The sequence below is a fragment of the Periplaneta americana genome, chromosome 5 (genome assembly GCF_040183065.1).
Source record: "Periplaneta americana isolate PAMFEO1 chromosome 5, P.americana_PAMFEO1_priV1, whole genome shotgun sequence".
Taxonomy (NCBI): Eukaryota; Metazoa; Arthropoda; class Insecta; order Blattodea; family Blattidae; genus Periplaneta; species Periplaneta americana.
Window position 1 is genome coordinate 20,736,650 of NC_091121.1, and position 22,474 is coordinate 20,759,123.

Below are 22,474 nucleotides of genomic sequence, written 5' to 3' on the forward strand. Positions count from 1 at the left end.
TATTTTAACAGTGAAATGTTTTTGAAGTGTTAGTGAAATCAGGATAGAATCAGTGAAATGTGTCGTAGTTCCAGTGCAGTGAGTGAGTTGACAGCGAAATAGTGTAGTGCTGAATGGTACTTGTGCAGATATGAACATATCATACTCGTGGGTTTTAGTTCGAACATAGGTTTAAGGTACAAATTAGATTTACTTTAAATGTTATTTTAACTGATCGTGCTTAATTTAATTTAGGATGTTCCCAGTTATTATTATTATTATTATTATTATTATTAATTATTGTTAGTATTAATTATTAGTATTATTAATTGTATTTTTTATTAATTGTGTTTATTATTGTCTTTATTGAGGTAATTAGTTACCACTGCCATCGGGTATATACCCATTGCAGTGTGAATAAATACATATACATACATTATTATTATTATTATTAAATTCTAATAAACATTTATCCTAATATACAGAAATATAATTATATTAGGGTTACAGTTAGAATTGAAATACAGTATATATTGATGGCCAAAAAGTGATACCTGTATCTGTAAATTCGCAGGTGAATAAAAAATGATTTAACAATTAATTTTTCTCAAAATAGACAAACTTTTATATATGAGTAGTTTAATATCAAAGACGGACATCTGTCATCTCCATAGTTTTGATCTAGAGGCAATTTTTTAATTCACAGTGTTCTTTGTAATATTTAACACAATTTATTTTATAAATGTAGTGATAGAGTTTGGATATGGTTTCACTATAACTGGAAAGAACATGAAAAATTGTATAAAAAACCACAGCTATCTAAATTTCGATTGAGGTCAGATGATATTAAGCTACTCAATTATGTTTATGTTTTGCAAGATCTTCTACTCGAGGACAAAATATTAGTTAACTGTCCAATTTCGAGAACATAACAGTAATAATAATATACAAGGACATGATTTTATTTTTACTTCAATTTTTATTGTACCTGAGTTTTTGAATGTACTTCACTCCCAACCCCTCTACTAGTGAACTTCCAACCGTTCTCCTCACAGAACCAAGCGTATACAGTCAAAGTCGCCTTAAGCTCGTAGTAAACACAAACAGTATTGAGTTAGTGAGTATAGTACGTTCCAGATATATGTTCTAGTTTTCCAGTGACGAAAGAGGTCTCAATATTGAATCATATTTTCGCACAGGCACTGTCGTCTGTTTGCCTACGTCGCATCCCGATTTCCCTCACCCGCAACTGTTTAAAATAACTTAAATAAAAGTAATTAACTGTCACATGATTTCCCCCCTTTCTACGATCCTGCGACATAATCACTTGGACGGACAGTAGATAACATATCTGAGTAATTTTATCTTTGCGGGTCGGGCAGAAGTGAAGATTGAATTTACAGTACGTAAGGTACTCTTTTGTATAATAGGTATAGAATTATTTCAACATGAGTTACTATTACGAAGGACGAAACTGGTAATTGTAATTAGATGTAATAGTCTACAATGCGATAATATGCACAAAAGAACTGAAGCCTGTATCGAAATGAACGGCCACCATTTTCAAAAATGTGTTTAAATATCCATATTATGATTACTTTTCAATTTAACTTCATTCTCTACTTTGTACGCTAATGTGCTGTAGACAGTATAATGTACACTACATAATGAATACGTTCGCATGGATAACTCAGTTCGTGAGTAAAAACACTTCTTGTTAATACTGTACTGTATTCTGATTAAACAAAAACCTAATGAAAATTATCAAATTCAAAATTACGATATCTCCTAGTTTACGTAAATGGATGAACTACTTTTCTTCCCTCCTATACTTAGTAAAGTGATTTGTTTGTATTTTCCGCCAGAATCATCGAACTTCAATCGTGGAAGGGGGTAGCGAACGGTGTTTCCGGCTCTGAACCATTAATCCAAAGGTATAGCCAGGTTAATATTAAAAATGTTAGTAAAAATAAAATGATGTCCCTGTACTACTTACTTACTGGCTTTTAAGGAACGCGGAGGTTCATTGCCGCCCTCACATAAGCCCGCCATTGGTCCCTATCCTGAGCAAGATTAATCCATTATCTATCATCATATCCCACCTCCCTCAAATCCATTTTAATATTACCTTATTTTGAGGATTCGTAACAAGCTGTTTTTTTCACGCTGATGGGTTGTTAGCCCTTCGCTCAATCCCCAAGCTGGAGGACCACCCCTCATCGGCTGTCCACGACTGCTTATTCAATATATTCGCAGCTACCCTCCATATCTGGAGGCAGTCTCCTTGATCCGCAACCTGAGGACGCGCCGTGCCGTGGTGATACGGACCCACAATACATGGATTATCCACAATAATAATAATAATAATAATAATAATAATAATAATAATAATAATAATAATAATAATATACGTAGTTAATCTAAATAATAATGTAGTTAAACTAAATCACCATTTTTGTAGATACGCGGTATATTATCTAGTAAACAAAGTTAACTACAATAGTTGGAAAGCTAAAAAAATAAATGCTTTAAACTCGTTTTAGAACAATGGTTCTAATGAGTGCGTATATTTTATTTTCCAAATACAGTGGACTCTCCTAAGTTCGAGAGAACAGAATTGAAAGTTCTGACCAATAAGGGTAGTGGGTGTGGCAGGTGAAATGAATACAAATTCGTATTGGTTATCCATCAACGAATAGTGTACTGTACTTGTATTTCCTGCTCCTTGTGTATGCACTTCTAGTACCACAGTGGGTTTCGACAGTTCCGTCTCACAAACGGCACAATTCTCAAATAGAAAAAGAAAAGTTCATTAATTTAAAATAAGTGATCAATATGCATGTCCTAATCAATAAAATATTCTGTTTTCCTTTAACAAAAGTATCACTACAAGACATAGGACCAATTTCCATTCAAATGGCAAACCCATTTCTTAGTGCCCGCATAGGGGCGTGTCTAATTCTCCTACGTAAGCAGTCGAACTTGATCTCTGTCGAACGTAAGAGCTTCCACTGTACTGTATATAGACGAAATTTGAATACGTAACGTAGTAATACAGATATTGCACATTGAAATAGTATTTAATTGTTTGTGAGAATTTTCTACAGTTCCAAAATTATTCACTACATTCCAAGAAAGGCTAGACTGTAATCGAAGTAAATACAGTGTTCCATCGTCTTTACGATACTCCCATAGCCTGCGTATTTTAGTATATAAAAATAGATCCTACATTTTTACGTGTGAACTTCTGCCAGTTATGTCTTATATAATTCAGATCTTATAGTGAGGTTGATAATATATCCAGTAGAAGATCCAGATAGAATGGCAATTATTCCAACAATTGTCCGGCAGGAACCATCTTGAGCTAACTAATGAACCTTCAAAAACGGCAATATGATATTGGAATGGCGGTGGCAATTATCGTCCAGATGTTGTGATGCCAGGTGTTTCGGAGTACCTCGCCTAAAGAATAGGCGCCCAAGACATGAACAAGTGTTTCAATCTCACTGCAGGAAAAGATCTCACGGAGCATACATTAGTCGTCATTTTAAGAGCAGTAATCCATTCATTGCCACTTAAAGAGAAAAGCGAGAAAGGTTCAGACTTGACCATGACAGCAATAGGCCCTACCATATAATTTTATGTGTTATGTCTGTTAGAAGAAAACATGGTTGAAGACTATCACGGTGTTCAACTTGGAGCAAGATTTTTGGAATTTTGCTCCATGTTATATAGCCTATGCAGAAATATCCACAGTTTCAGGATTACAAATCGACTTCGTCATCTGAGACGCAAGGACAGGAGACCCAATCTGTTAGATCCTTCACTAAGAGCAATTATCCAGGATTAAACTGAAGATTTCTTGATAACGGATCCAATGTCACGGATTAAACTGAAGATTTCTTGATAACGGATCCAATGTCACAGATGTAGAAACAATGTCTAATACTGGAGAACAGCTCTTAGAAACGGATTCAACAGATAGAGTCAATCTTTTCTGATGAGATCCGGTACATAGTTCCGAAACTTTACACATTTTTGTAGGCCTATAGGGTAAAGGTTGGTAATATTGTGATGAGTAATATTGCGATAGTCCTTTTTGAGAATTTATTACGATTTTACTGAGCGAAAGAAAGATCAGTTTTTTTGCGTCAACGTATTAAGGGAATATTCGTGGACAAGTTTCTGCACACAACTGGTCTTTCTCTCACTCAGTAAAATTGTAATAAATTCTCAAAAAGAACTATCACAATATTACCACCTTTACTCTACATCGAATAGTGCAAAAATCCAAACTTCTCACACTTGGAAAAGCATTAGTCAAATTAAAAAAGTGTTCCAAGAATGTATTCTGTAATAATGGAGTCTGAACACGCCAAATGAGTTATGATAGAAAACTCTTAACTCGCGAAAAAGAATCTTCAACGCACTATGTTTTATTGCAGGAACAATGTCTGCACTGATTCTTCTGATAAGAGGACACAGGAATGGTTCCTCGACTCTATAACTCAATTACATTGACATGTTTCATGTAAGCTTGGTTATAAGTAACATTATTTATTCACCGGCATGCCCAAGGGAGGTGATACGCAATTTTTTTAAACATGACCAATGAAGGAGAGATAGTGTTATGAAAAGGGAGCTGAGCTAACAGAGTTAACAAAACACGTACCTACTCTGTTTTTTTTTTCCTACATGACTAATAGCGGTCATAGTGGATAATGCGATTATAGGGTTAGATTGAAATAAGGGTGATCTCCCTACCGGTGTTTGTCAACCCTAACATCATCAGGGTCCCATGCTCTTTCGCAGACATGGGGGTTGTTTATGCGCTGCTGTGCGAATTGGACACTTCAGTTAATGCGGGGAGACCTCCCCCCTTCGTACTCTGCATGGAAATGCAAATCGAATCCGATGTTCCAGGAATGTACATTTTCATTGACCATGTACTGTGAAGCTACCGTTCCACCATCAGACACGACCTATGTTGTTTGATTGACAGGCTCAAACAAACGCCAGGGAGTTCAACATAATGACAGCTGACGTAGTTTAACGATTTTTTCAAATACATCCGTTCTCAATGTATGCCTAAAGTAGGCTATCAGAGAAATAGTTGCAATCAGTAGATTCTGAAATTGTGACCAGAGTTGGATTCACGTCAGATCTTATGAAATTTGTGGCGGAAGACTTTTTGAAAAGATTTTCTTCGAAATCTAGAGTTTGTCGTATAAGTTTCATTTCACCACTTCTCTACTATCGTATCATCTCATTATTCTATGCAGCTTCTGTGTCTGAAATGTAACATATAATTACATAATGAAGAGTGGGTAGAACAGAGAAAAATTCTCTCCGGCACCGGGACCCGAACGCGGGTTTTCAGCTCTAAGTGCTGACGCTTTATCCACTAAGCCACACCAGATTCTAGTTCCGATGCCGGACTGAATCTTTCTCAGTTTAAGTTCTACCTCTCTGTTCTCCCTTTGGTGGCTTGCCCTCATGTACTGTATCACAGAATATACTGGATGTTCATTTCAAAGTGTGTCATGACGTCACTGTTGTGAGTCGGCGATTTTGAAGCGAGTTTCAGTTTTTATGTCAGAGAAGTTGCCTATTATTCAAGGCCCTCAATCTAAACTTGAGAACGTGTATGGTATAACTTGAACGTCGTAGCAACAGATGGCGGTCTGTATGGTCTGTGTGCTACCATAATCTCTTTCGAACTGTGTTTTGCGCGGGCAAGTCGTACGCAGGGTATTTGTTATCATCGGTTGCGTACGGTAACATTCCACAATACAAATCAAATGCTCCGTGTCCATGTTGACCGTCGAGTAGTAGTAGGTTATTTTACGACGCTTTATCAACATCTCGGTTACTTAGCGTCTGAATGAGATGAAGGTGATAATGCCGGTGAAATGAGTCCGGGGTCCAGCACCGAAAGTTACCCAGCATTTGCTCATATTGGGTTGAGGGAAAACCCCGGAAAAAACCTCAACCAGGTAACTTGCCCCGACCGGGAATCGAACCCGGGCCACCTGGTTTCGCGGCCAGACGCGCTGACCGTTACTCCACTGGTGTGGACTTGACCGTCGAAGTTAATGTCAACAAATACGTAAGTAATCGTCTTAACCCTCTCCCAATATCCCAACAGTAAGGAAAAAAATCACCTCAGTACGTGTTTCCAAACAGTTCACATTCCTGCCACTACCGGAGTTACCGTACGTATCGGTAAGTACTCTTCAGAATGAACGCCGTACTTGCTAGGCAACTTCTCTGGCACATAGGTAATACGCCTCTGTGGAAGTGTAGGAAGATTGAATTCTCTAGGCTCATCGGCTAGCCACATGACGGCATACAGCGAGCCATGACACACTTTGAACTGAACACGCAGTATGACAGTGGCACAATGTCCAACGCAAGTACAGAGGTGCACTCAATACGAGTGACTCAAGTGGCCGGGGTCCGACGGAACAAAGTGCCGTCTTGAATTACAAAGTAATTACTTACGCATATCATATTACTATGATGTACCGAAATAATATGTTTCCGTGCAGGAATTCTGCATTATCACATAATGAAGAGTGGGTAGAACGGAGAAAAATTCTCTCCGGCACCGGGACCCAAACCCGGGTTTTCAGCTCCACTAAGCCACACCGGATTCTAGTTCCGATGCCGGACTGAATCCTTCTCAGTTTACGTTCTACCTCTCTGTTCCTTTTTGTTGGCCTACCCTCATGTACTGTGCCACAGAATATGTGACAGTGGCACAATGTTCAACACAATTATAGAGGTGCACTCATTACGAGTGACTAAGTGGCCGGAGTCCGACGGAATATGGCGCCGTCTTGAATTACATAGTAATTACTTACGCATATCATCTTACTATAATGTACCTAAGTGCAGGAATTCTGCATTACCGTACGAAATTATAAATATATAATTAGCCTGTAGTGTAGTGGACATTCTTTTACTTTTTCCGAGACTGTGGTTGGATCCTTGGACTCAGGAGACTAATAAGACGACATAAAATTTCAGAATTAAAGTAATTATATAGGGCTATATGATTTATTCCGAAACATACAAAACCGGATATTCCTGTCACAAGATCACAGACGTAGGCCTATGTCACACAAGTAATGATACAGAAGAAAGACATATTCCGTTTTACATGGGCATTTATAGACCAACCCACGAAGACACATAGAGGTTGAAACAAATTACAATTCCGATGAAATGATTCAAGCAAGTTACGTTGTACTCTTCTAGAATTTTCTGTCTCCCAACGGCTGATGCAACATACCAAGCCAGAATCCATCACTGTTCAGAGCACATGGTTAAATAAATGTCACGCACAATCATGGCTAAGTCGAATGACTTACATAAGAATGAGTTGGCATATCACATCATAGCTCTGAATAACATAACAAAAACATTGCATTTTTTCAACCTGGGATATGTGATAATAATTGTACCGGTAGTATAAAGCAAAAAATTTCGTTAATCATATCCTTCCCCTAAATTCATTCTACTTTGCTCTCCATAGAAAGAAATTATATTAATGAAATACCCTTAAGTTTATTCTATTCTTTTGGTACTCTCTGGATAAACGTTTTAAATCTGTCCCGTTTTTCGTCAAGATTCTCAGATGAGAGCCCGAATTCTTCCTCAGTCAATATTAAGCTTCCATTACAGTTTGATAATCAGCTAATTAAAAGAGTCTATTCGTAGCTCCCAATGGTGCTTCTTCTGTGCGAGAAGTTATTCAATGGGCATATATTTAGCATTGTGTAATGTTTCAATAGTACAGGGATGCGAACTGGCGAGAGAGGGGTGGAAGCATGGGGAAAGCGTTGGTTCCCCGTTCACAGTCCACCGGCGTTGAATGACGTCTCTGTGGCCCGTACGCAATCACATAACACAGTCATTGTATACAAAACTCATCCCCTACCAAGTCAATGAAGGGTGAGGTGAAAGGAAGGGATGAGTGACGTATTACAGCTTGTGACGTACGCCACAATTGGCGCCCAGTCCTGCAAGCCTGTGATAGTAGTATGACATTATTAATAATATTGTGGAAAATCCGATAATTTTTATACTACAATTCCATAATTTTGTATTTTAAGGTTGACAACGCTCATGCAGACTTCATCAGTCGTTTGTCATTGCTCTTGTGCTTAGGAAGTGAAAAGTTTAAGTTATTAGATAAAGGAATTATTAATAGTTACTTTATTACCTACAGTAATGAATAAACAAATAGGCCTACTAGTGAAATCATGAAATGAAGCAAAGGTCATGGCTAAGAATGGACTTTGATGGCGATTTGTTGTATCCCTATGTTCAACTTAGAAACTCAGAAAAATGATGTTTTTCATTTATAGTTTTCTGCCTAAGAGCACGTCCTACACTACAAACGCAACATTATCTAATATTCCCTATTTCCACCTTCCTTTTAGTCTCCGTATTTGATCCATATGTTGTCTATCATCTGGCATCATCTTCTGTCCCGATCTTTTCTTCCGTTTACCATTCTTTCCAGTATGCAACATTCAGAAGGCAGTTTCTTCTTAGCCAGTAACCTAGCCAACTTCTTTTCCTCCTTCAGTTTCAGCATTATTCTATCTTCACTCTTTCTAGCATAGCTTCATTTCTTATTATGTCTGTTCATTTCACACGTTCCATTCTTCTCTAGCCTGTATCCACATTTCAAATGCTTCCAGTCGCTTCTCGAACTTCGTTATAATGTCCACTTCACAAAAAACAATTCCACTAGGCTCTTCCTTAGTTAAAGATCGGCATAAAATGCTCCTTTTCCTATTAAAAAGCTTCCTTTGCCACTGTTATTCTCCTTTTGAATGATTATGTTGACTATTACACTCTTACTACGTCATGCTACTTTTGACCAATAAAACGGTACGAAAGGACGTATTTCAACCAATCATGGCTGCTTATCGCACAATTTTATCGTGTCCCTAGCATTTGTTTAATTTTATCGCGTCCCTAGCATTTGTTTAACTTTATCGCGTCCCTAGCATTTGTTTCTTTGTTTGCCAACCTTTGAAACTGCGCTGGTCTGGACGACAAAATATATATATATATATATATATATATATATATATATATATATATATATATATATATATATAATTACAAACCACTCCAGTCGATGCACAGCAATTTCAAATATGACTCGCATTGGCATTCAAGAACAAGAATTAATAAAAATCACTGATCATACCTATGCATCTTCTGAAATCCGATTTACAAATAAATGAAGAGCACCATTCGGAAATCCTGAATAAGTTGAATACACCATGTAGGCCTAAATCAACGAGTTCCACTTCTATTACGCACACGTCCAATATAACATAAATTGAACCACCAACCACATTCAAATTTGAAAATTGTACATTCAATAATTATTCCTTTTAAAATTATTCATGTTTATTTTTTATGTCATCGTCGTTAATTAAAACTTTTCTAACACTTGTGTATATTAGTTAGGTTATGTTATAGGTTCTGCTATATGATATTATGGATAGTCACGTATCAGAGATTGTTTAATATTAAGATTTATTGAAAATCATCTGTCAAGTGACGTTGATTACTGGGATTCGGATAATTGAAGTGGAATGTTGCATTTTAATAAAAATGAAACTGAATCAACAAAGCCTCTTGACTAGTAACATTGCCATTGTGTATAATAGATAGAGAACTTTCTCGACGAGAAGGCATCAAGAGGACTTATAATAAATATATGTATATATATATATATATATATATATATATATATATATATAGGCCTCTTGGAAGGCATTGCTCACTACTGCCATCTAGCATGCATCTAGCGTAATATTTGTAATGTTGAGATGGTACAATAATACATTTGAAGACAGTTGTAGGCCTATTTTCGTAAGTCAATATTTTAATGTATTGGAGTACTTCGTTACTTCTAATCTTTATATACTTTCTTCTAATCATGTAATAGTCAATTAAATCCCACTCGAGTTTTGATTTTCTCTAGATAAATCAAAACGTCTAGTGAGATTACTGTTGATAAGGCAAATGGAATAGGCTAGTGAATCTCAAAAGTGTGGCTTGTGGTGGTGTAGAAGAAGAAGAAGAAGAAGAAGAAGAAGAAGAAGAAGAATAAGAAGAAGAAGATGATGATGATGATTATGATAATGATGATGACGACGACGTTGGCGACGACGATAAACTAAAATATTGCGAAATAATTTAATGAAATACTGCAGTATAATGCAATATAATGGAGTTCAGAAATGAGAACTATTCAAGCATAAAACTTTATCAAAATACATTCAGTGGACAAAATAATGTACTATGTGTCTGACAGGGCGGGGAAAGGGGGAGTCGAAATTAAATTCTAGTTCTCCTATACTACGATGTCAGTACTTTGATCAAAGTGCCAGACTGTTTGATGAACGAACGCCCACTGTAAGCGCCTCTATCCACGAGACGAAGTGTGGTACTGCAAAGCAGCCTTTTTGCTATTGTCAATGTTGCGAAACAAACCTCTTCAACTGTCACCTTTAGATTTAGCAATCGTCTGGGTGTGAGATCGAAATGTGTGATTGATTTCGAATGAGAGTCCGTCCACAATGCAATGAGAGAAGCAGTACTTCACACGGAACCGCGATTTCACAATGCAAATTTCAATGTAAACTCAAACAATGACTCGTGAGCTGTACTTGTCTTGACTTGCATACAAACATGAGCAAATAACCTAATTTAACCCAATATCGCATAGTTTACAGTCCATTTTGAACGTCCGTAGACTAGACGTAAACATCTGCACCCGTCTGGGCAAAATTTAAAAAACCCTTTCATACTTTTAAGGAGCAATAATATACATTTACAATTTTCAGTTCCACAAAAATAATATAAAAATCTAATATCAATAAATGCGTTATTTCCTAATTATTATTAGTTAAAAGTAAAGCCATAATTCAGTCATTTATTTACCTTCCAAACTAGACGAATAAAAATACATAATAGAAATCCAGTTTTCAGCGCTTTGTTTCTACATAGGTATATACAGGATGTTTACGCACTGCCTACAACTCAAATGTACCTAATTCTCGCCTACAGTATTGCTTGCTTGTTTCCTGCAAGGACAAAATTACCAAGCATCAAAATCTGGCGTCACAGTGAAACCTGGAGGTTACGTACCCGAATGTGCCGTGATTGTGACTGTGGGATGAAAGAGCAATTGTTCCGCCGGCTGCCTAAACTCCAGGCGGATAGACGGCAATTTTGACCTTGCACAGTGTCGAAATTATATGTCCGGGACAGTATGTTCTCTTACGTAAAACGACTGCCTAAAACCAATCATCCCTAAGCATAAATTCGGAACTTATTCCTGAAACGACCAATATAAATTACGCAGAAAGAAACGTAAGTACGTAACTGAAAATTCACTCCATTCAATGAAATTTGAGTGCTGTGAAAATCTTGAAGTTTTCATATATTCATATTCTTGAAGATGGCCGAGTAGCTCAGTTGGTACAGCAACTTGCTGCGGACTGGAAGGTCTTGGGTTTAATCCCCGGCGGTGAAGTGTTTCTCGTTGTCAAAACTTCCAGAACGGTCCCGAGATTCACTCAGTCGCTTATCAGTTTATCACACTGAGTACTGTGTCATTTCAGGGGGGTAAAAATCCGTGGGAGCGTGGTGCCGACCACACCATGTCATACTATAGTCCCGTCGCTCTTATTTCCGGCAGCCAATCATGTTGCAGGTCGGCTACATTTAAACGTATGCGTCTTGTGATTCGCTGATGATGGCGTTATGCATTTCCTAAGGCTCGATAAATACTTAATATAATCGCCCGCCATTTTGGCTCTTTCGTTGGCGTTCGCAGGAAGCACACGAGGACGTTATTTGCCGCTCAATTATTTGCTCAATTACAGTGCGTTTGATTTATTATCATAGGAGCTACGATATGTTAATGTTCAACGGTGTGGCAAATAGATTCCTCGTCTGGTAGCTCGGCAACGAAAGAACAAAAATGGCGAACGGTACTACCTACCTAGACTTTATAGAACCTTCACTTCCTAAGACGTAAGCAAAGAGGAGGAGTCACGCCGGGAACAACAGCGTCGCGACTATAGGCCTAGTGCAGAGGTCAACAAAGCGTGGAACTCTACCTCCACGCCCCCCAAGCGCTTTCATGGTGTATACAAGAGATCATACCGCATGTCAAATTGCAAAAAAATGAAATAATTAAAAATGCCGAATCAAAGCATAATTAAAACGTCTTGATAGTTTCTTTCATTAAAGGGGGTAAGGCTCCCTTTCTCTTTCTTATCAACGCCTGTGCTTCAAATGCTGCACGCTTTTGTTTTTTAAATATTTTTTGTTGCTTCTTGCTCTACAGAAGCAAAGGAGGTCAAAAGGCGTTATGCGTAAGTCTACAGAATGACTAAAAAAAGTATTGCATAAACTTGTACAGCAGATACTTAGCACACCCCTACTGGCGTATTACACGCATTACTAACTATCCTTTTCTGGAAAATGTGTCATCTCTGACACAGTCATCAAAAACTCAAGCGCACAAATCCTAACGACCAGATGACTAATCGTCTGCGCAGATAATCCTAATGACATTGTATACGAGTAACTCAGTCATCACTGCATTCCTTCATATTATTCATAAGGATCCGTATTTCTGGCACAGAATTTTCTAGAAAAAGAGACGAACAGAAAAGGAAATAATACAAGAGGGAAAGAATACACAATGGAAGTGAAGACAACGAAGGGAAATAAACAAAGGCATTAACACAGAAAGAAGAAATATAAAAGACGAGTATTCCATTAGTCTCTTCCTTGGTTATTTTTCCAGAGATCCGAAGAAGATCCTCTTTTTTCTATTAAAAGCTTCCTTTGCCATTGCTATCCTCATTTTGATCTGCCTGCAGCTCATACTACTACTATTTAAGGCCTACAGTAGACCCCAAGTATTTGAAGCTGTTCAGTTGTTCTACTGCCTCGTTTCGAATTCGTACATTTACTTTCTTTATTTTTCTTCCGATAACCGTACTCTTCGTCTTGTTTGAGTTTAACTTCATCCCATACTGCTCAGAGCTATCATTTAGCTCCACTCGCATATCCCTTAGTATCATCTCCTCTTCTGCTAACAACGTCATTATCATCAGTAAATAAATTATAACCAATCAATGGAAATTGTTAAGCAGCCTCTGTGATCCACAAACATTGTACAATTACGAACAAAACAACTAGAATTTTGGAATCCACTCCACCAACGCTAAGTAGCTTTTTATTTTTTGACACAGTCTCCTTATATAAAAACCTATTGCTATTATGATTATGATGATGATTATTATTATTATTATTATCATTATTATTCCGGGTAGCTCAGTTGGTAGAACAGGTGGCTACGGACTCGAAGGTCCGGGGTTCGATCCGAAGTGGTGACGGAATTTTTCTCGTTGCCAAACTTTCAGAACGGCCCCGCGTTTCACTTAGCCTCCTATAAAATTGAGTACCGGGTCCTTCCCGGGGGTAAAAGGCAGTCAGAGCGTGGTGCCGACCACACCACCTCATTCTAGTGCCGAGGTCACGGAAAGCATGAGGCTCTACCTCCATGCCCCCCAAGTGCCTTCATGGCGTGTGACGGGGATATCTTTACCTTTCATCTTTACCTCCTTAAATAAAGTGTTAAAAATAGGCCTACACATCCTCCCACAACTTCAGTTTTCTCTACAGTTCTACCATTTGGTACTCTAAATAGCCTCTGTGATATAAAAGACGTAAAAGAAACAATTTATTACCGTCCCATAAGAATTCCTTCATAAATGAATAGAGAGTTTGTGCACATAAAATAAAAAAACCGATATCCCGATATCGTGATAGTACTATATTGATTCACGCGTTTCAAATCAGTGTATTAGTCAAGGTCACAATCTCATCAGCTGATTGATGAAAAGATAAGGAGCAAATGTGCAAGCTGAGTGGAACATGTCACACAGTGGTGCAATATATCTTAAATTCTATTTCTACAGGCATACAACATCGGGGAACTCGATATTATCATTACGGCAGCTGACGGTTATTCTTACTGGAAATTACTCTGTGTTTCTTAGTCACATGATGTATGAATCAGAACTGCATTGAAACGTTAATTACTCTGAGAGATGTTTTCCGGCTTCTCAACAGGAAGTGAGGTTCGACAACCAGTGGCGGTTCTAGCTTGTAGTCGCAGGCTCACCAAAACATAGCTGTAACAGAAATTTTCTTAAAAAGAGAACCCAAAACAGCAATAACGTTGAAACAAATCATGACACCTTATGGATGATTTAGTATTCTGTTCATTAAAGAATAACTGGAGGTGTAAGAATATATTAAGTTTTTATTTTGGAGCACTCTATTTTTTTTTTTCTAGAACAGCCATTACAGAGAAGTTTTGAGACAAGTGCTGAATGATACAGATATGGTAGGATCTTGACGTGTTTAAATGGGTATAAACTTTTCAGAGGTTTTCTAAATATCTTCTGTGCATATTTCATAGGTCTATATTGAATAATTTTCAAGCGCATTAAATAACAATAAGTGAAAACGTCACGTGAGTTATTTATAAGTATACTTGTCTGTATTGACTGAACCTCGCTTTGTACAAGGAAATTTTAAGCGCCACTCCATATACTCAATGGTCTGAAGCTTATGGGCACAATAATTAAAAGTAAACTGGACTGAAAAAAAATCGACATCAGAGACGACGAAAGGTAAAGTAATACTATATATTAAAGAATGTATCCTTAATCTGTACGTATAACGGATAGAAATAATAGATAATTTAAGACTGCAGTGTCCACGCCTTTGGAGTAACGGCTAGCGCGTCTGGCCGCGAAACCAGGTGGCCCGGGTTCGATTCCCGGTTGGGGCAAGTTACCTGGTTGAGGTTTCTCCGAGGTTTTCCCTCAACCCAATATGAGCAAATGCTGGGTAACTTTCGGTGCTGGACCCCGGACTCATTTCACCGGCATTATCACCTTCGTATCATTCAGACGCCAAATAACCTGAGATGTTGATAAAGCGTCGTAAAATAACCTAAGTTACTAAAAAAAAAAGACTGCAGTTCTATAACAACACTACGCGTTTGATTTCTTTAAAAGGAAAATGATAGTGCATAAGAGAATGTAATATCGGTACTCACGCAAACATTTTTCATTGCCATCAGAGATAACAATAACTGTACAACAATAAGGTCTAATAGCAATTTAATTTATTATTATTATTATTATTATTATTATTATTATTACTATTATTATTATTGTGTGTGTGCATCTAATGTCTCCACCCACTTCACTTGCGTGATTCGGGTTTCGCGGATAGATGGCAGGACTGTGATCCATTTTAAATTTGTACACCACTTCGGCGTGCCACGCTGTACATGATGTGTATCCAGCGAATAGGGATTACAAAGAATGGGCACCGAGCGAATTTTCCTGTGTTTTGTTTCTCTGTGCGCCGGCGTTTAGTTCCACTTTCAAGCGCTAGAGGTTAGTGTAATCGAGCACACGCTAAGATAATTTGAGAATAGAGTTGGGACACAGGATCCAAACATCGCCTACCTTATTGCATAATACAGTAACGCTTTGCTTCAAATAAATTCAAATTAACAGCTTTTCCTTATTTCTCAGTGACAAACTAGTTGTAATAATAACTTTATATTTTATATTAAATTATATTATAAAATAGTATAATACATTATAAAATTATGTATCAAATTAGTTTAATATTTGTATACAATATAATATAGGTTTTACTTCTCATAGAAGTTTTGTTTTTCCATTTTCAGCCCTATCAAATAATTACATATTTTAATTGTTGGTGGGGTCAACGTCTCAACTCTCGTTATAAAGGAACTCTATAGAGTCTAGACATTGCAGATAATGACGGATTTATTATTTCATCGGTCCAATTTATTTTATTTGAGTACATAATGTATTAATTGTATGTGTTATATTTCCGCTGTGTCGACTGCTAGCTGGTGTGATGTCAGTGCCAACTCCTGAGAGAAAGCAGAATCTCACGCTCAAACTGGTTTGAAGGTCATTGAAATCAGTCCTGCTACATCAAAGGTACCGACGTGAAGTGTCCATACTGTATAATATTTATACGCTGGTGTATCTGTGAAGAGTTATGTCATGTTTTGGATGAGTTTATGTGTAAATGTTCGTGTAAGTGTAGTGTAGGGAATGGGTGAGGATGATGATAAAGGTGAGAAAAGGAGAAGGGAAAACCCGGTGTCGGCACATAGTCTACTCCTGTCGAATAGCACCAAGGGGGCCGCCAGGCTTAACGTCCCCATCCGACGGACGAATCACTATCACCAGTGACATATCTGGGTACCTTCTCTTCATATTCACTGAGGAGAGATTTGGAATTTAACCCAGGCATATTAATGCACAATTTGGAGATTAGAAGTTGTGCAACGCCATATCTTCTAGTCCCATGGTAGAGACTTTACAGAGCTAACTCGGCGGACTTTTATTATTATTATTATTATTATTATTATTATTATTATTATTATTATTATGTTTGTATTTAGAATTTTCAGCACAAAATTTTGCGAAATAATAATTGAAGACCTAACTTTCTAAAGAGGCGAAGTGACAGAAACAAGGTTCTGAACAAATTCAAGTTGAGATGCATCCATCACACAAATGAGTCACAAATGAAGTACGTCAGAACTCTTAGAAAGAATAAAATAAATTTTGAAAAAAAAAATGGTACTTAGTCTCTTTAGAAAATTACGTCTTCAATTAAAGATGGTTACAGTTATAGGAAACTCATTTTTCGCATTAACGATAAACGCGGCAAGAAATGTATTATAGTGATTTTGTGCTTTCTTAGCGATTGGCACATGGTTGTGGATAAAAGTAGGCCTATATGAATTTTATTTTTGTGAATTATAGCGACAAGACCTATCTGAATTGGATTTCTCGATAAACGTTAAATTATAGTAGGCCTAATACTAATATATAAGAAGCGAAATTTAATTTTTTTTTTTTCAAAATTTTGCTTAAATAGCCTATATGAAGAACAGAAAATAAGAAAGAATTTGACGACAGATATTTTCCAACTTTGAAAAAACTGCTCAGTACTACTGGAAATGTCTTAGCCCTTCGCCACATGGAGAGATGAATGACAAAAGGGCTGGAGAAATCAGCTTTCACTTACAGTAGCATTTACATACAGATTCTTGGAATTAATGTAATTGTGAAGTTGGGTAGGACAACGATAGTCACACCTGAGCTAAAGAATTTGCTAATGAAGTTTATACGTTCATTCGTGATTTGTGTATCCAGTGGGAGAAAATAGATATGTATTAAAACAATGCGTTAAAAACAAGTAAAGCGTAAATTAACAACGTCAACGCCAAAGCGTCATGCAACGTTAGGATCTTTGAGCCAAAAGAAAGCAGAAAAAATACAGAAAAATATATTTCCTCGAGAAATTAAAAAAATGGGCGAAAAAATAATGCTACTATATGGATAACAAGCAGGATGAAAATGTCAAGGATCTTCCAAATACATAATCTCTTCATTCGGTACAAACCTGATATTTCCTAAGTACTATGCTCGAGTCTTCACGATGAAGACGCTGCAGTATAACGCAGAATTACGTAAACCTCCTGCATAATGGAACTCCTATGGACCTGCTCAAACAGGATACAACGCGTGGCTCCAGTTCACGTTGAAGCAGATTCAATTATTTTGTTTAATTACACAGTCGTCCCCCTTTAGCCCGTGCAAATGAAGTTTCATTTTAACTAAAAAAACTGCATTATATTTCCTGGCGTTTACCAGCCACATTTCTCTCTTCTATTTGTAAAGCGCAGAGCATCCAGATTTAACTGTGAAATTCACTTGTATATTATTTCTAATATTAATAAATTATATTCTCTACAGAGAAATGCCTCTTACACAACAAATCTCCCCAGTTAGAAGCTCACTTCGGCAACCGGTAGTCATAAATTCGCAAAGAACGACTTTCCACGTCAGAAACCCGTGCGGAATAATTTGTGAACAAAGATGGTGTTGGTGCAGGTTTCCTCGGATACTTCCGTTTGCCTCTGAATTCAAATATTTTCCATCATCTCACGGTAATTCTCATCTTAATATTATACAGGGTGGTAGTGAAATATTTTTTTATTTTACTGGGTTATTTTACGACGCTGTATCAACATCTAGGTTATTTAGCGTCTGAATGAAATGAAGGTGATAATGCCGGTGAAATGAGTCCGGGGTCCAGCACCGAAAGTTACCCAGCATTTGATCTTATTGGGTTGAGGGAAAACCCCGGAAAAAACCTCAACCAGATAACTTGCCCCGACCGGGATTCGAACCCGGGCCACCTGGTTTCGCGGCCAGACGCGCTGACCGTTACTCCACAGGTGTGGAGGTAGTGAAATAACCTTGCGGATTGAAAGAGACGATATGTACACTGAAATGAGTAGAAAACCTATATTACGTTTTGTGATTACATGCACGTTTAATTAGAAAATTAAGTTTGAAGTTTCAGCAGTCCGGGAACATCGCCGCTAACACACTCTTCTCGTGATACAGATGTATAAGGTCAACGAACTCGGTGTGTCTCGCTTGATGAGCTGTTCTCTGGAGCTGTGTTGCAACCAACTCGCATTGTGGCTTGAATTTTGAGGTTTTTTAAAATGAAATTTACACGAAAACCGTCCACACTATTGAAATATGCCAGATGGATAAATTATTCCTGATTAGTTTTTTCCTATCGATATGGAAAAAAAAATCACGATCCTACTCGCAATAGTTACCGAGTAAGAGGTTGTTAAACATCTGAGAAAAATATTCTTTCTGGAAAACTATTACCTTTCCATTAATATATTATAGTTTTTCGTTACATACAACATGAGCTATTTCACTTCCAACCTGTATAGGTCTTTCTACAATAGGTGCAGAAAGGGTATCATATCTATCTACATGTCCACACCTGTGGAGTAACGGTCAGCGCGTCTGGCCGCGAAACCAGGTGGCCCGGGATCCATTCCCGATCGGGGCAAGTTACCTGGTTGAGGTTTTTTCCGGGGTTTTCCCTCAACCCAATATGAGCAAATGCTGGGTAACTTTCGGTGCTGGACCCCGGACTCATTTCATCGACATCACCACCTTCATCTCATTCAGACGCTAAATAACCTAAGCTGTTGATAAAGCGTCGTAAAATAGCCTAATAATAAATAAATAAATCTATCTACATAAACACTTGAAACAAATTAGAGAAAATCTAACACTGGATTTAGAAATTTAATCGAAACGTCGTCATCGTCATCATCATCATCATCATCATCATCATCATCATATTATTGAGAGTAAGATACAGGCTTGTTTCGTCCCGGAAATCGTTATCCCATCTTTTTAGATGTATTCCTATACTTTAACGTACTGCAGATTTATTTCTTCTAATACTTTGCCGTCCAATCCTAAAACATACGCATGCTTTCCAAATTGGATCGTACTCTTGCTTCATACCTTCATTTAAATGACGAAACTGCAAGACTGAAGGAGGACGCAACGAGAACTTCTCTAATATTTAGGGCAGTGATTTTGTTGATGAATTAATCCCTCAACCTGGCGACATTGCATAAACAGAAAGTAAGTGAAGAATATAGTCAACTGATATGGGTTCCCAATTCCACGTGTAGTAATATGACTTGAATTTGCCAGTTCTTGTTAGTATACTTAATAATACATTCATTAATGCGCTATCATTTGGATCTTTCACTTTACTGAAAAAAGGGGGAGAAATAGGGAGAGAAGAGGTTATATTGACGACGCGGGAGTACTCAGAAATATACAACATACAGTAAAGTCAATAATGCACACTGAGAATAATGATTATTACATGAATACTCTGAAAACTTGCCTACTAAGCCTGTCATCATTTTGACAATAGTTGAGAAAAAATTATTATTATTATTATTATTATTATTATTATTATGATCATCATCATCATCATCATCATCACTTATACCCCGTCAACTTCTATTTTATCGTCCTAAGGGCAGACGTTCACCCAGAAGACCACTTAAACGCTGGCGAGAGATCGTAACAGGTCATTATGGCCTAATATGTGAGACGATATAGATTATTATTATTATTATTATTATTATTATTCCGTACGCCGTTAATTTCTAAATTATCGTTCTAAGGGCAGAAGTTCACCCAAAAGGCCACTTAAACGCTGGCGAGAGACCGTAACAGGTCATTATAGCCTAATATGTGAGACGATATAGATTATTATTATTATTATTATTATTATTATTATTATTCCGTTAATTTCTAAATTATCGTTCTAAGGGCAGAAGTTCACCCAGAAGTCCAATTAAACGCTGGCGAGAGACCGTAACAGGTCATTATGGCCTAATATGTGAGACGATATAGATTATTATTATTATTATTATTATTATTATTATTGTTATTATTATTATTATTATTCCGTTAATTTCTAAATTATCGTTCTAAGGGCAGAAGTTCACCCAGAAGGCCACTTAAACGCTGGCGAGAGACCGTAACAGGTCATTATGGCCTAATATGTGAGACGATATAGATTATTATTATTATTATTATTATTATTATTATTATTATTATTATTCCGTACTCCGTTAATTTCTAAATTATCGTTCTAAGGGCAGAAGTTCACCCAGAAGTCCAATTAAACGCTGGCGAGAGACCGTAATAGGTCATTATGGCCTAATATGTGAGACGATATAGATTATTATTATTATTATTATTATTATTATTATTATTATTATTATTATCCCGTCAATTTCTAATTATCGTCCTAAGAGCAGATCACTGAAAAGGACACAAACGCTGGCGAGAGACCGTTAACATATCATTCGTGTAATACGTCTTTTCCTCATCCTTTTGAACGACTCGTTATAGGGAAGCCGTACGTAAATATTTCGAAACTATCAGATGTGGAGACGCATCAAAAGCAACAGAACTCCCTGATTATATGATCAGCTTAATCGAAATCATCACATAAGAAGTTAAAAAAAAACTAGGAAAGTGACGCACATCCAGTCTCTAATAGAAAAACAAAAATTTCAATTTCTAGCCGGTAATCGAACACGAGTCTATTAAATTTATACCTAGAAATTTTCCTATGAGCTTTATATTTTCATCTTTAGGCTTAGTTTACGCTCAATTTCACACCAGTGTTAAAAATTATATCAAATTTAGTTTTTTCTAGGATGTTAATATATTGGAGAGACGTATAGGCCTATATTTAGAAAATACAGTATTAAAAGGAGGATGTGTGAAACACCAGCATCAAATTCAGATATTTTAGCAAACATACTTAATGAAACTCTTGTCTTAGGTACAGAAAACAAAAACATAACCCTACCTCCAGTGCATTAGAACTGCTAACATAAAATGAAGTAAGATTCGCGGCATGCCACATGGTCCCTTTGGTGGCTGGCAACACTCCCTTTTCCTCTCGAAAGCGTATAATAGAGTTGCAGGTGAGGAACAGCTGATCTGACAAGTACAAACAAAAGCACTTACTTGAGGGCGAAGCAAAACTCCATTTCCACGTCAATGGAGTCTACGCGGTACGCGACGGGTCTCATGCCGACGACGATGACTAGAACTTCACTCGCGAGGGGGTTGTAGAACTGTGAGGGCGACGCACATGGGAGGACGCGGACGGTAGAACAACTCAGGCTGTGTGCCCATTTGACGTGTTAGAACTTGCTTCTACTTCCTCGACTCAGATATACATAGCTCCTGCTTTCGCAACCCGCGTGAGTAATTACAAAACCGTAACGGTCGAAGTAGCAAAGTCGAGTGTATGTCGTGGTTGCATAACTACAATCTCCAGACGTCGGAATCAACGCAAATAACGGTAGATCTTAGCCTATTTATACAATATAATGTGACTATCCGGATTTGATTTCCGTCTGGTCACGAATATATTTATGATGGTCAGAGCAGGAGCTAAGGCTTTTTTTCGGGTCTTCCTGTTTCTCCTCACCACTATTATCATTCTACCAATACTCCAGAATTACCCCCCCCCCACACCTTGATTCGCGAGCCAGGCTTCCACAACAAATAAAATATGACTCAAAGTTGTACACATTCGTATTTACTACTCGGGACGACTATCTTTACCGGCGGCGTGTTTATAAATCAACTCGACTGCGCCGCGATATCGGGAGTACTCACACCAGCAAATCAGTGTTGCCAACTGGACGGAAATTCCGTCAAAACGGACGAAATTTCAACGTAACAGACGGGAAAAGAATGGCTTTGACAGGTGACGGATTTTATGACGGAAATTACGATTTACATCGTCTTTTGACTTTTTTAGATGCTGTAATTTTTAACTGCTTAATTTTTGGGGGAACGCAACCAATTCACAACATCAACTGTAGAAATAGAGGCAGATGATGTGGATGAATTATTATTTCAAT

The 22,474-nt window shown here is 37.4% G+C and overlaps 2 protein-coding genes across 8 annotated transcripts in view; one reads left to right on the forward strand and one right to left on the reverse strand.

Moving 5' to 3' along the window:
* Pli (E3 ubiquitin-protein ligase pellino) overlaps window positions 1-22,474 on the reverse strand; it is a 513,023-nt gene that overhangs the window by 468,034 nt on the left and 22,515 nt on the right. The window contains exon 1 of one of the 3 annotated variants that reach the window (XM_069825469.1): window positions 21,567-21,722. The exons of the other annotated variants lie outside the window; for them this stretch is intronic. Within the exon in view, the coding sequence (XP_069681570.1) occupies window positions 21,567-21,631 (65 nt within the window). The 5' untranslated portion in view covers window positions 21,632-21,722. Of the gene's footprint in view, window positions 1-21,566; window positions 21,723-22,474 lie in introns of those variants that run through there. 3 annotated transcript variants of the gene reach the window in all.
* Window positions 1-22,474, forward strand: part of LOC138699521 (uncharacterized) — a 101,736-nt gene that overhangs the window by 37,593 nt on the left and 41,669 nt on the right. The window lies entirely within an intron of this gene.